Below are 13,093 nucleotides of genomic sequence, written 5' to 3'. Positions count from 1 at the left end.
TTTTCCAGTGGCACGTTAAGCACTGGAGAAGGGGCAGGGGAAGAGAGGACAATATGATGAGACACAAACATTTTTCCCTTTCTATCATTTTTAGGAGCAATAAATCCAAGTTTATTAGACAAATAATAGCCAGAAATGTAATCAAAGACTGGACTCAAACAAGGATCAAATGTTTTCAAAGCTTGCTATTCTCCTTCAGAATATGATATGGACAGAAGTTTGTAACCTTTAATGAGTACTGCCCATAGGAATTTTTGATAAAGCCATACCTGTAAGAAACAGCAATTCTATACAATTAATTTAGAACTCCTACAATAATTAAATTCTGAAAATAACCCTAAGTTTCACTTAAATGTTTAATCTTTTCCAATGTATAATGAGGGTAAGCTACCACTGAAACACATAAGGCAACAGCATATAACATATGCCTTTTAAAATGGAGTTTGGCCTCAGCACTTTTGCCTCTGAGCAGACGCTCTTAGTTTAGGGGAATAGTTTTGTGTACAAACAGCACAAATTTAGGTATCCGCAGGATTAACTATTAGTTTATACATCTGCGAACCATAAGCACACTTAGCAGTATAAAACCATGGTGCCAAATACAGAAGTGTGTTACTTTCATTATTTGTGGTTATCTATGTAGCAAGTAATAATTTAGTAAGATTGGAAGCATTTAGGTTTTAAAAACAAAAAACCTGACAAATCACTTTAGAATTCCTGAGGATGTTAGATTAAAAAAAAAAAAAAAAAAAAAAGGTCACAGGACTACCAGAGCCTTTGCATTCAGTTTTAAAGCTACTGCAAGGAACAAAAATCAAACATAAAGCGTGAGAAGACTGTGACTTAATAACTTCACTTACACGAGCAATACAATAATCCTTCGGATTTTCCTTCTCCAGTCCGTATTTTTCCAGTGCTTCAACAACCGCGAAGTCTGCAGTATCCGTAGTGGACAGCAGGATTGTCTTGTACGGTATATTTGGTTTTAAACTGTCTGCATAAATTCTCAGTGTCCCACCTTGGAAACAAAATTTAATTAATAATGCTACCAGAGAATAAAAAGACACATATGCAGCCATTTATTACATTTCCAACAGAATATAGAAATGAGCCCTTTCAGAAATCATTTAGTCAATCCACTAATACAGGAAAAGTTACATAACACCCCTGAAATAAATTTGTCTCCATCATTGGTAAAAGTCTCCAGTGATGCTTTCCTAATTTCTCTAAGTCAGTCCACCATTCTTAATATTACCTGAAGGTAAAAGGAAACAGTGACAACGACTGGATGAAGAACTGAGCTTTGCAATCCTGACAGCAAGTTTGCGCTGACTTTCAAAAACCTCCCCTCTTTTAAAAAGCCATCTAAGATTTCCCTCACAGGTGATGTTTTCTACACCTCTAACTCCTTCACTGCTCTTCCATGGACAGAATACATCACTTGATGTTTTATTAGTACTAACATTGCTTTGTTCGTTCATTTAACACTGATGCTTATACAGCTGCTGTGATCTTTATCCCCACCCCCAAGAATGTGAAATACTTGATCGTTGATATTCATAAGATCTACCAGAACTCTTTGTGCAGACCTGAACAAACACTCCTTGCCACCTTGTATTTGTGCTACTAATTGCATTTTTACATTCACGTCATTCAGCATGTTCTTAGTAAAATGGGCGACATTTATTTCATAAGACCTCCTCAGTTTGTCAGCTTAATAAGTCTAATTCTGTCCTTCCTTCTTTCCCAGTTTAGCACTGTTAGCAACATCAATGAGCATATTCTCTCCCATCAATTTGACCATCACTGAAAGCTTTGACTCACTCATCACAGAATATGCTCCTGTGGAATCTTACCTTCACAAAGCCTTCGTTCAGTTACATCATAGATAAATTAGCCATGAAGTACAAAAAATATTGGAGAAAACAGAAGTTAAGTCAAACTTACAGGAGCTGCTGGCCTTAAAAATGTGCTCTCAGTAAAGAGTTTACTGTTTACAACTTAACCAGAAGAAATCTAAGTACCTGAGTCTGGTCTGCCATCAGAACTGCGAAATTCTTGCATTCTCTTCTCTAGTTTTTGCTGTCGCCGACGTTTCATAACCACCTCGGGATTAGATATTGTGCGAGTGAAGCTGGTCTCTGGCATATCTTTGTAAACCTCAGCTGCAAGGCGAGAATTCTCGCTGCCAAGTTAGTTTAAATAAAAAGGAAAAAAATTTCATTAATAGCTTAAAATACATATATCCTCATCACTTCATAAAGGATAAAAGGCAAGTAGTATCCATATACATAAGAGATCAATTAAGTTATTGTAAGATGTTTTCTGCATGAACTTCAGTTTTGCTACAATTAACACTGTTCACGTATCCACGCTTGCCTGAAACAGACAACAACCAATTTAAGTATTGATGGTTGCTAGTTTTCAAGGACAAAAGGCTCTCTACTACCTTTTTTTCTGAGGGGGGCGCACGGAGGGGGACAGAGTGGGGGGGACGGGGATGACACACACGGATGGACAACACCATTAAAGAAACTTTACATTACACCCTAACTTTATGCTGATTTACAATATTGCAAATCATGTGGAAGCAGAGTCAGCACGTGCTTGTAGCTCATGCTTTTTCTTTTACTAATGCACCTAAATAAAACTCTATTTTAATTTAAAAAAAAAATTAAGATCAAGCTAAGGAACGGCACAGAATACTGGAATGATCACGCTGACATCTGAAGAACATTGTAAACATATCCATGCATACCAGCACTACACATATGAAAAACAATCATGAACTAAAAAAAAAAGAAAAAAAATGAGCTGAGCAGCTAAAGCCTTTATTATATGTCAACCAGTCATCTAATTTCTTTCACCTCTGAGAATCTGTCATCAATAAGTTTTCATCATTCATTTTCTTTCTGGGTATCCACCATTAATGATTTTTTTTTCTGGTGTATTACATATGAAACCTACAGAATCTGGTACAAAGTTTAAATTAATGTAGACCTTCCTCAGCTTTCTTGTTCTACACACAGTTATTCATGCCTGACTCTTGTGCTCCAGTTTTCTGTACAAGGATTAATGTATGTCCTGCTCTGTCTCAACGAATAAGGTGCAGCAGATTTGGGAGCAAGAGTTGAACCTGGAAGACTGGCTACCAAAATACATCTCATAGAAAAAACAAACTGATAGTCAGGTGGTAAGTCAAATGCAAAACACCTACACATACTAATTTTTCTGGCAAAAGACAGAACAATCAAATATAGGGAGAGCAATAAATCCACTCTAGAGTAAATGTTCAAATATAAAGATAGTGCGGAAAGTCCTTGTCACCAAGCACATGTTGATTTCTGTACAAACACAAAGAGGTGGAAAAAAGCTTTTTTATTGGTTTAAAAACAAACCTTGTGGCAAAACATACATACAAACCACAGAAATTGCCATCACATATTTTGGTTTTTATTATACTGCATCCATGTCAGCTACTTACTTTTGAAAGAAACAATAACTTACTTGGTAGAGAGGGGGTACCCTTTAAAATAAGATGTAGGTTATATGAACTGGTCAAAGTTTAACACACTTACATATCATCCCCATGAAGAAGTCTGTCATCTTTATCAGATGCTTGTCGCAATGCCTCTTTTTCACGCCTCTTTTTTTCTTTTTTTTCTTTTTTTGAGAGAGTTCGTTTGAAATTCTGAATTACTCCCTCTTTTTCTTGTTTTTCAGGGCCATTACTCTGAGCCTTCTGAAATAAATGAATTCAAAACAACTTGCATCATTTTTAGTCCAAGGAAAAAAGTTAATATTGGTTTTAACTTTCCAGATAAACCTGATTAAGACATAGTATCACTAACACAAAAACAATACTCCAGGCAACAATACTGCATTACACAGGGATGGCACTAAAACTCTCCAAAACAACACAGAAGGCAAAAATAATTTCATATTCCAAAGCAGGTATGAACTGATAAAGCACCTTGTACTCAAGAAAGCAAAGAAACAGCAAAATTTTACTGGAATAATGCCTACTATCTACTTGGCCTCAAAGATCAAGTGAAAGCTGCAAAACAAATTTCTGCCTCCCAGTACAAATACTTCACAAAACATTGCATTTAATCTGTTTTCAAGACAACTGTGTTGGAACATCAGATAAGAATAAACTACAGAAGGAAAAATATTATAGAGGAAATTTCTCCTATGGTGTATTTTTCAGAGCTGTCCTTCCAGTGTTCTCTTCTCCAATTCCTGCCCCTTGTATACACAAGATATCCGTAATTCTAGGCTCATTTGCCTTCAGTAGAGAAAACAGAAGATGAGAGAAAGAAGATACAGGGTTTTTTGCTTGTATTAGGAAGTGAAAAACACAGAGAAGGAAGATTGAAGGTTACTTAATTCAATGAATAGGAATAGCAAGTCTGGTAGATGTAGTGCAAGACATCATTAACCTTCTTTCCCTACCTCTAGCATGGATGTATCCTGTAGTCAAAAATGTAGTGTAAGTATAGCTCACGTACCTATACCCACAGCACCTTTAAAATTAACAAGCTCTAATTCCAAGAGCAAAAGAAATTTAGTACTCAAGATGAAAAACTTGGCTGAAGATAGCCCATGCTGAACAGCATGTTTTCCATAGCTATAAGCATCCAAGTTAGATATAATAATTATATGACTTCAGAAGCCAAAGTCTGATCCAATTTAATGTTTAAATAACTAATAGAAAAAGAGCTTTTGTATAGTTGATGTTCGCATGTCCCTCATTTTGCATTTGGAAGAAGGAAAAAAAAAAAAAAAGGCCTCCCCAAAAGGAAACAGACTCCCATCAATTTTGTTCAGAAATAAAATGTTACCTAGGGAGGTAACAATTTTTAGTTATTTAACTCCCTCTGGCATCCCCTTTTAAGGGCTCTGAAAGAGGCAGGATTACCTCCTAGAAGTTTGGTATCATATACTATTTGAAGAAATTTTTAATTCATCATATCAGAACAAAGCAAGTTCTAAGTTCTCTGGGCATTACATGCTGCAGTACTAGACAGCTTCATAGATCAAAGCATCACAAGCCACCTGAAAGATCACAAAAATGCTGTGTTGCGAAGATACATTTTAAGTATTTAAAAAGACTTGCTCCGGATATCAAAGGTGATCATCAGCAGTTGTTTTTAGGAATTAGAAAAGTAGAAATGTTTTGCTATACAAGCAAGTCCCACACATTTCAAAACTGCTGTTACCACTAGCATACTGCTCCTTAAAGACTCACCTTTGGAGGAAGTGTATCATTTTCATTCTTGAGAACAAATCTTCCCTCTCGATCATCTTTGTTCCAGTTTAATTGTACAACAAGAGGCTTCTCATCTACATCTAATCTTCTTTCTTCTTCAAAAAAATGAAAGGCATTAACAGTTACTTGGCACCTCAAGAGCAAATATATTTAGAAACAAGTTATGTGCTTAAAAAAACAAAAGGTTTGCTGAACAGTACACATCAGTTGATGTTTCCATGTTAAGCACAGGGATAGAAAGCCTGGGGAGGTGGAAATGTATGTCCTCTTTTCAGCAACCAGACTAAGTGTATTGCCTCTATATCTACATAAGCTAAAGGTCCACATAAAGTAGTCTTGCGTACCTCCTTTGTCAGAACTGAAGACTGGGAACAAGATTATCACTCAGGAGGAAAAGCTACCTATACCGTTATAACGTTTCAAGCTTTATAACTTCATTAGACTTCCAAATACTCATTTTCCTTATTTTAAATTCAACCAGTCTAACTGTGATCCAAGAACTACTATTCTGGAAAGACTGCACAATAATAAACCAGATTATAAAATGAATAAAAAAATCCATTATGCACACATACTAGACAAAATTTCATTTAGTGTATTTTATATATATTTTAAGTATGAAAAAAATCTGAGACAGTGGTTAAAAAAAAATTAAAGTTTTGCCATGTGATCTCCCTTCTAGAAGGAGAAGACAGTACATATGCATAGCAAGTCAATGATGTCTTTGCATTTTATTTAATGAGAAACACTCCTACTGAATGATGTGCCTCTCATAAGCCATGTTTTAAACATCAGGAACTTGCTCTGCAAAGGAAACCATTTCATTTTGACTACAGGTACAGGGTTAACAGATTTAAAAAAATAAAGCAGAAAAAACACATACTATTCATTGCTTGAATTACTGATGACACATGCACTTTTCCCTAATCCCATATAATTCACATGAAGTTATCATCCATATACCATGAAAAGTGACACATATCCCAGTAAATTTCCATTCTCTATCTCAAATTAAATTATTTTCAGTCTTTCGAAAGCAGAATTTAAGGTAGTTAAACCACCTGTATAAGCTTCCAAAGTACAAAAAAGAAAAAGCACAAAAAAAAGCTAGTATCTCCTATTCCCATCGCCACCACCACCCACTCTACAGCCTTCCAACCTGAAGCTTTCTACTGGGGTGGAGAGACAAAAATGCTAGCAGCATCAAAAGACTACTTGATATTTGATAGTTCACAGGTAACATTAAAGGATCTGTTTAAGAAACACAGTGGCTTCAAATAACACTATGTTGAACTTCCCCCAATTTAGCAGTAAAGGAACATGCATTATAAGGCTACCTATCACAGGCCCACAGCATCAAAGAACTGAGGATGTACTCTTAAGTGCTCCAATTTAACACTCCTCCCGTTATAAATGTAGTCTTTACCTACTAGTCCTAAAAATAGGAAGTCTCTCACACATGTCAACAAATAAACTTTATGTCAAGTACAGCATTTAATAGATAATCATCAAAACTTAGATAAACTGCAGGCCTGATATGCGTATTTACGTTTTGAAATACCACCCCCCACATAACAATTAGTAGCAATGTACGTAGGAACAAAAAACCCAAGTCTTATGTGCTTCAGAAGCTGGGGGCAAACCTAAAGATATTTTGGCTGTGGGTTCGATAGGAAGGTGGTGTGGATGCAGGAAAGACTTTGTGAATAAATACCAACCTCCACTGACATGCACTTCATAAAGTGAGTATTTAGGGGATGACAACATTCGCATGTCTGGTCGAAACTTCTCTGCAAGAGTTTCTATCACATCTTGAGTTGTGGCAGTACTAGAGACACGGATACATTTTGTTGCAAAATTTCCAGCTGCTTTGTCTTGAAAGTAGAATCTCATTACTCCATGAAACTCCAGATCCTGTAAAGAAATAAAAATACAAATCTGAGTGCTGGTTAACAGTTATAAGGTTCAGAGTTCTTTTATTATTTCTTAGTCACAAATATATTATGAAAATAAGAAATTCAAATATTGCACTGGTTTTCAAAATTTTGAGGGCAGTAGCATTTACTAACTATGGCACCATAAACTTGAAAAGACAAGAATATTCTGTAAAAAGAAATTAATTACTGGAAATGTTTAAAACTTGAAGCTTCAACTATTCAAATTTACAGCTAATGTCAGGTTTACCTGAAGGAGAATTAATAAAAACTTTTTTTTTTTTAAACCCAGAAACACGTCTTGAGACTGGTATCAATATATTGTTATCCAGAGCAGTCCCCTGTATCCCAAGTCTGTAAGAGTAAAGGCTAAATAGGCTCAAGAAACAGCAGCATGTCTCAGAACAGTTTTCTGCCACAGCAGTCCTAAGCATCATCTTTTCTGTCCTCTTTCCCCCTCTTCATGCACTCCTCTCGCTTATATTGGCATCTGTTTGTCCCAGAAACAGCCAGTTCAGGAAGCTAAATAATTTGATCGGTTTTATTTTATACTTTCAGAAAGGTTAGTCTTTGGTACAGCTATACACTCCGGGAGGGAAGAGAAGCTCTAGTACCAACACAAGGTAAAAGGGAGGAAAGAAAGGGTGCTAACCAAGTGGCTACACCACAGCTCCAACATTGATCTGTTCAAATTATTGTAAATTCACATCCTCAAATATTTTCCTTAGCCATCAGAGTCCTGTCCTCCATTTCAGCCTACCAAATTGCAGGAGGATACCAGCTGCTTATGTAACTCCGTAACTGGTCTGAACACTGACTATAAATTCAAATTTTAGCTCCCCAGTGATGTCCACCTGTCCAACTCCTGCCCTGTAACCCCCAGCACGCATGGGGCCCTGCACTCAGGGGGAATTAAGAAGATTCAAGTGCCCTAGTTGACATCGCCAAGTTTACTCTACAGTTCAACAATCACTGCTCCTGTCTGCACTTTCCAGAGGCTTTGAAACAGATACATCCTTAGGTGTCGAGTGTAGTGGTAGACTTCATGCTAAGCACAGTCCTTTCCAGTAATACATGTGATCACATGAAACACATCACTTTGCTGTCCAAAGAAAAGAACCCGAGATGTTTATTGAATCATAGAATGGTTTGGGTTGAAAGGGACCTCAAAGACCATCTAGTTCCAACCCCCCTGCTGCGGGCAGGGACACCCTCCACTAGACCACGTTGCCCAAAGCCCCATCCAGCCTGGCCTTGAACACTGCCAGGGAGGGGGCATCCACAACTTATCTGGGCAACCTGGTCCAGTGCCTCACCACCCTCACAGTAAAGAATTTCTTTCTAACATCTAATCTAAATCGACCCTCCTTCAGCTTAAACCCATTACCCCTTGTCCTGTCACTACACTCCCTGATAAACAGTCCCTCACCATCTTTCCTGTAGGCCCCTTCAGGTACTGGAAGGCCACAATTAGATCTCCCCGGAGCCGCCTTTCCTCCAGGCTGAACAACCCCAACTCTCTCAGCCTGTCCTCATAGGAGAGGTGCTCCAGCCCTCTGATCAGCTTTGTGGCCCTCCTCTGGACTCGAAAGCTACTTTATCATTCAGAAGACCTTAGCAAAAAAAAAAAAAAAAAAAGTATAACCTACACTAAGACAACCATCTCAGTCACCCAGATAGACATAGAAGTAAGCACTGTTCTTCCCAGGGTGCTCCCATGCCTGCGCTAATACAGCAGTTAAATGCAAATGCACCATGGACCTAGACAATGGCCAATTTTGTTTTATTCTTTGTTATTATCCTAACAGTTTATAGAATTAATCTTTCTGAGCCTAAATTAGTGTTCCCAGAGAACTATCTATTATAACCTCAAACTAGCGTTCCTTCCTGCAAGGAGTTCAGGTTCCACATGCCTCACTTCAGCTTAACCGCCACCTCCTCATCCACTCTGGACTTAACTTTAATTCAAAGCTGGGTGTCAATTCTTCTACCTTGAATATTTTTGTAACTGCTACTACTCATCTCTGAAAAGCATCCTACCCACTTAATTTCTTGTCTGTAATTATCTATCTCTAATTATTAACTAATTATCCATACTAGGACTTGCTCCTCTCATACAGAAGGCTATCAAATGACTTCTGGAAATCCTACCTACCACAGGAAACTGGAACTTCCTTACATGTATTCTTGCTAATTCCTTCAGTGAGCTCTAAAAGGTTTGAGGCACAACTTCTTTTCACAAAGCTCTGTTGACCTTTCCACAATCTAATTACCATGTGTCCATTACCACTGTAGTTTCTAATCAGCACAGACAACATCCTGAGTAAATGTCCATTTAATACTGGCCTTACACTGCATTTATATCCAACAACCTAAAGGTGTCTAGCTAAAGGAGTCATTACATACCACTTAGCAAAATTACTTCATTCCTTGCTTTCTATAAAGTTATTGGATGAACATTGTCTGCTTCTAGCAACTTGCTTTCGTGTTGTCCATTTGTTCTCTAAATGCTTAACCAATGCTGATTTGAGAGTGTTCCTCTGACAAGTTACCCATGAAAGATTCTTGGTAGGGCAACCTCTCCAAGATTTTCAACAATGAATACAGACGCAAAGCAAAGTTTTTTTCTGCTAAGGCCTTATCTTCTGAAAGTTTCTTTTATGAAGCGATCATCCTGTGGCCCTACAGCTCATGGTAGCTTTGCTACTACTACTGTGTTTAAAGGCAGTTATTAAAGACTTTTCAAAGTTTATTACTCAAATTCTTTTGTTCTATCTCACACTTTTATATAATACTTGTCAAATTTCATATCCTTACAGTTTTCCTCATTTGGATACTACTTAATCTTTCTAATAACTGTCTTTGTCTGATGTTCAGCCAAGCCAGCTTCCTTTCACACCTCCCTTGATAGCTGGCATGCTTTTGGTCTATACCTCCAGCATGACATCTTTAATTCTCAGCAGGCTTAAGTACTTTGCCACTAGTTGCCTCTTTCAGTTTTAACAAATTTCCCTAGTGTAGCTATACTGTATTTCCAATTGGGTTGGAAAATTTTGTAGTTCTTGAAAGAAAAATGAATCTAAGCATATTATGATCTCTAGTACAGACAGCATTCTCACAGTTAATATCTTGAGCCATATCCCACACGCTCTTGGACCGATTTAAATAGTTGCCTCTTCTGTAAATACTCCTTAACCTTGATATTCACAAAACAGCCACAGCTATTTTTATAATCAAGTTAAGGCTTTGATCCACTTGTTCGATGGTTGCAAAAGGTGACGACAACAACACATGAGCTTTCTGCAGAAGTGTCATGAAGCATAATCATATCCCATTCATAACATTTATTTCCCTTTACACAAGAGTTTTACCACCACCACTCAAGGTACCGCTGAAGGAAGAATTAAGACAGAAAATGAGGACATTGCAAAAGTCTTTTTTCAGGCGTTAAGTATTGTGTGAGTTCCTATACACAGATAAGGTTCCAGTTGGTTTTTTAATTCTTTTAAGGAGAGATTATTTTGCTGAGGACACATTCTACTACCCATTAGTCATGCTTTAATCCTATAATTTTTTTTTTTTAATTCTCTGCACCCACACAGCAGAGATTCAAGAGCAAGGGAGTGCAACGTAGATCCATTCAGAGAAGATCCAAAAAACAACTCAAGCAGCTCTCTGAACTACCATAGGTCTATTATTATTATTTAAAGTTTTATTCCTAAAACTTATTTCTACTTCCAGACACTAACAAAGCAGAGAGGTGACAAAACTGCATTCTGAATACTCAAGATACGATGTTAGTGTAAAGCAAGCTTTGTTTTCCTTTCACAAAAGTAGTAATGCATTCCTCTAGAATCATCACTTGAATTGTGTTTCATTGCTTTGACAATCTGGATATGAAAACAACTGAATTCACTGACCAGTGGCTGTCCGTTTCCCCCCCATCCTCTTCCTCCTCCTTTACGGCAGCTACTTGAGCTGTGTCCCCATAGTCAATCTCTCCTTTCCCCCAACACCCCTGCTCAATTTTCCAAAGTTTTCCATTAAAAAAAAAAAAAAAGACAGGCTGCACAAGTGCATCACAATGCTCTACCACTTCCCAATATAAAGCTCTAGTTAGTTTAACGTTTGATTTCCATTAAGTTCCAAACTGTTCCTTTGGGCATTGCTACAGTATTACAGTATTTAAATGAAAGTGATTGGTGATATGGAAGTAATTGGTTTCACATTTCAAAAAGAAAAAAAAAGAAAAACCAAAACAAACACTCCTCTAGTCTTCATTATTATTATTATATATTGGGTGTATCTCCAGTTCAAGACACATTTAACTTTCTGACCAGGTGCTCAGCAGATCAACAGCAAACACACACAGACAGCAATGCCACCACTCACACCAAGACAACAAGGTAGGCACCACACATAAATTTCCACTCTAACTCTGCATTAAAGCATTTATTTTTCAGAGATACATTTCATGCTCAAACTTAGTCACTTCCAAATTTCTTTGTCAAGACTGCCAGGTAGGTTCGCTGCAGTTTATAACATGGACTTGTGTCAAGAGAAAAGGCTAAAGAATAAAAATCACTTGTCCTAAACCAAATAGATATACAAATATGTTACTGCCTAACATATACTTGTAAGTGAAGAATTCTCCCCAAAGCATTTACAAATCTCTTAAAACCATCTCTCTCTAAAGAACAGCCATTTATAAATTACCAAAACAACGTTAAAATGTTTTCTGGATTTTAAAAGTGACTAATTACATTAAGTGTATGAAAACTCTTAAGTTCCTCTTGGGAGTTTATATGCATCATAAACAATTTTAGTTTTCTCATCTAATCACATTTTAGATATTTTATGTATCTGCTGTGCAAGTCCATGGCTCTTTATGTAGGAATGTGAGGATACAGAACAGTCTTTGGCTACACAAGTACAGTCAATTTTCACAAAATTTTAATTCTCATCACCTAGACCGCAAAAATATATTATAAAAGAACATCTAGCAAAAGTCATGGGTTTTTAAACCTTTCAAATCATAAAGGCCATTTTCCTTAAATACAAAGCCTAATTATTCTTTTTTATCACTATCAGAAGAATTTAAATTTCCAAAAAAATACCCTACTCGGAAGAAGGTTCCGACTTACATAATAAAAAATTGCCACTTAGCCATTGTTTTTTGGTTTTACAAACAGAAGTTCTATCATCTCTTCATCAGACACAAAAAAGAGATGATGGAAGTGCTTCAACTACTTAGTTATGGCTTTTTGCATACAGTCAACAACAGGCAGTAAGTGCCTCAAAACCAACAGGTTAAGTGTTCCAAAAACATGTCTTTAGAAAAAGAAAATAAAAACACATGAGAGCATCACAATGGCACACTTGAAACAACACTTTTACAATATGAGAAGACTTCAAAATTCTACAAAGCCTTGTGAAAAGCTTTGATGAAACATTCTTAGAAAACATCTGCGTTCTCAATGCTATCGCCCTCCTCTGACATCCTCCTCTATGACCTCAAACCATCATCAATTGGAAAAGAGCACTACAAAAGCAGGAAGCAAACAAAACTTTAATACATAACAGAGTCATACAGATCACTTAAGTCACATTTAAAACGGAAAATGTGACATACAAGTTTTCAACTCAGTCATCATCAAAGTTTTCCATGAAGCTTCAGCAAAGTGATTGTTTCTCAAAATGGTTTGTTTGAACCGTAAATCTAGCTCCCAGTTACTTACTATCAAGTAGGGTAGCAGGGAAACCTGGACTTCCTGAAGAATCAGAGAAGCTTCTGCAAACAAAGCAGTAATATCCAGGAGCAGTAATCCATAGCCATGCTCACGTATGAGAAAGGAACCCCTGCTTTAAAGTGTCCAAAGAGGTAATT

The 13,093-nt window shown here is 37.0% G+C and overlaps 1 protein-coding gene across 24 annotated transcripts in view; it reads right to left on the bottom strand.

The window, feature by feature from the left end:
- AFDN (afadin, adherens junction formation factor) overlaps positions 1-13,093 on the bottom strand; it is a 132,678-nt gene that overhangs the window by 88,680 nt on the left and 30,905 nt on the right. For 17 of the 24 annotated variants that reach the window (XR_008576334.1, XM_054820090.1, XM_054820070.1 and 14 more), the window contains exons 2-6: positions 6,991-7,186; positions 5,252-5,367; positions 3,579-3,742; positions 2,025-2,185; positions 861-1,018 (exon numbers count right to left, since the gene is read on the bottom strand). Coding sequence is in view for 23 of the 24 variants with exons in the window: in XM_054820090.1 (XP_054676065.1) it covers positions 861-1,018; positions 2,025-2,185; positions 3,579-3,742; positions 5,252-5,367; positions 6,991-7,186 (795 nt within the window). In the remaining variant the exon portion in view is untranslated. The remainder of the gene's footprint in view (positions 1-860; positions 1,019-2,024; positions 2,186-3,578; positions 3,743-5,251; positions 5,368-6,990; positions 7,187-13,093) is intronic. The other 7 variants (XM_054820071.1, XM_054820077.1, XM_054820085.1 and 4 more) reach the window with 1 other exon arrangement.

Source organism: Grus americana, chromosome 3 (assembly GCF_028858705.1).
Source record: "Grus americana isolate bGruAme1 chromosome 3, bGruAme1.mat, whole genome shotgun sequence".
NCBI classification, from domain to species: domain Eukaryota; kingdom Metazoa; phylum Chordata; class Aves; order Gruiformes; family Gruidae; genus Grus; species Grus americana.
Note: the sequence above shows the minus strand (reverse complement) of the source record. Positions and strands in the feature narration are given on the sequence as shown.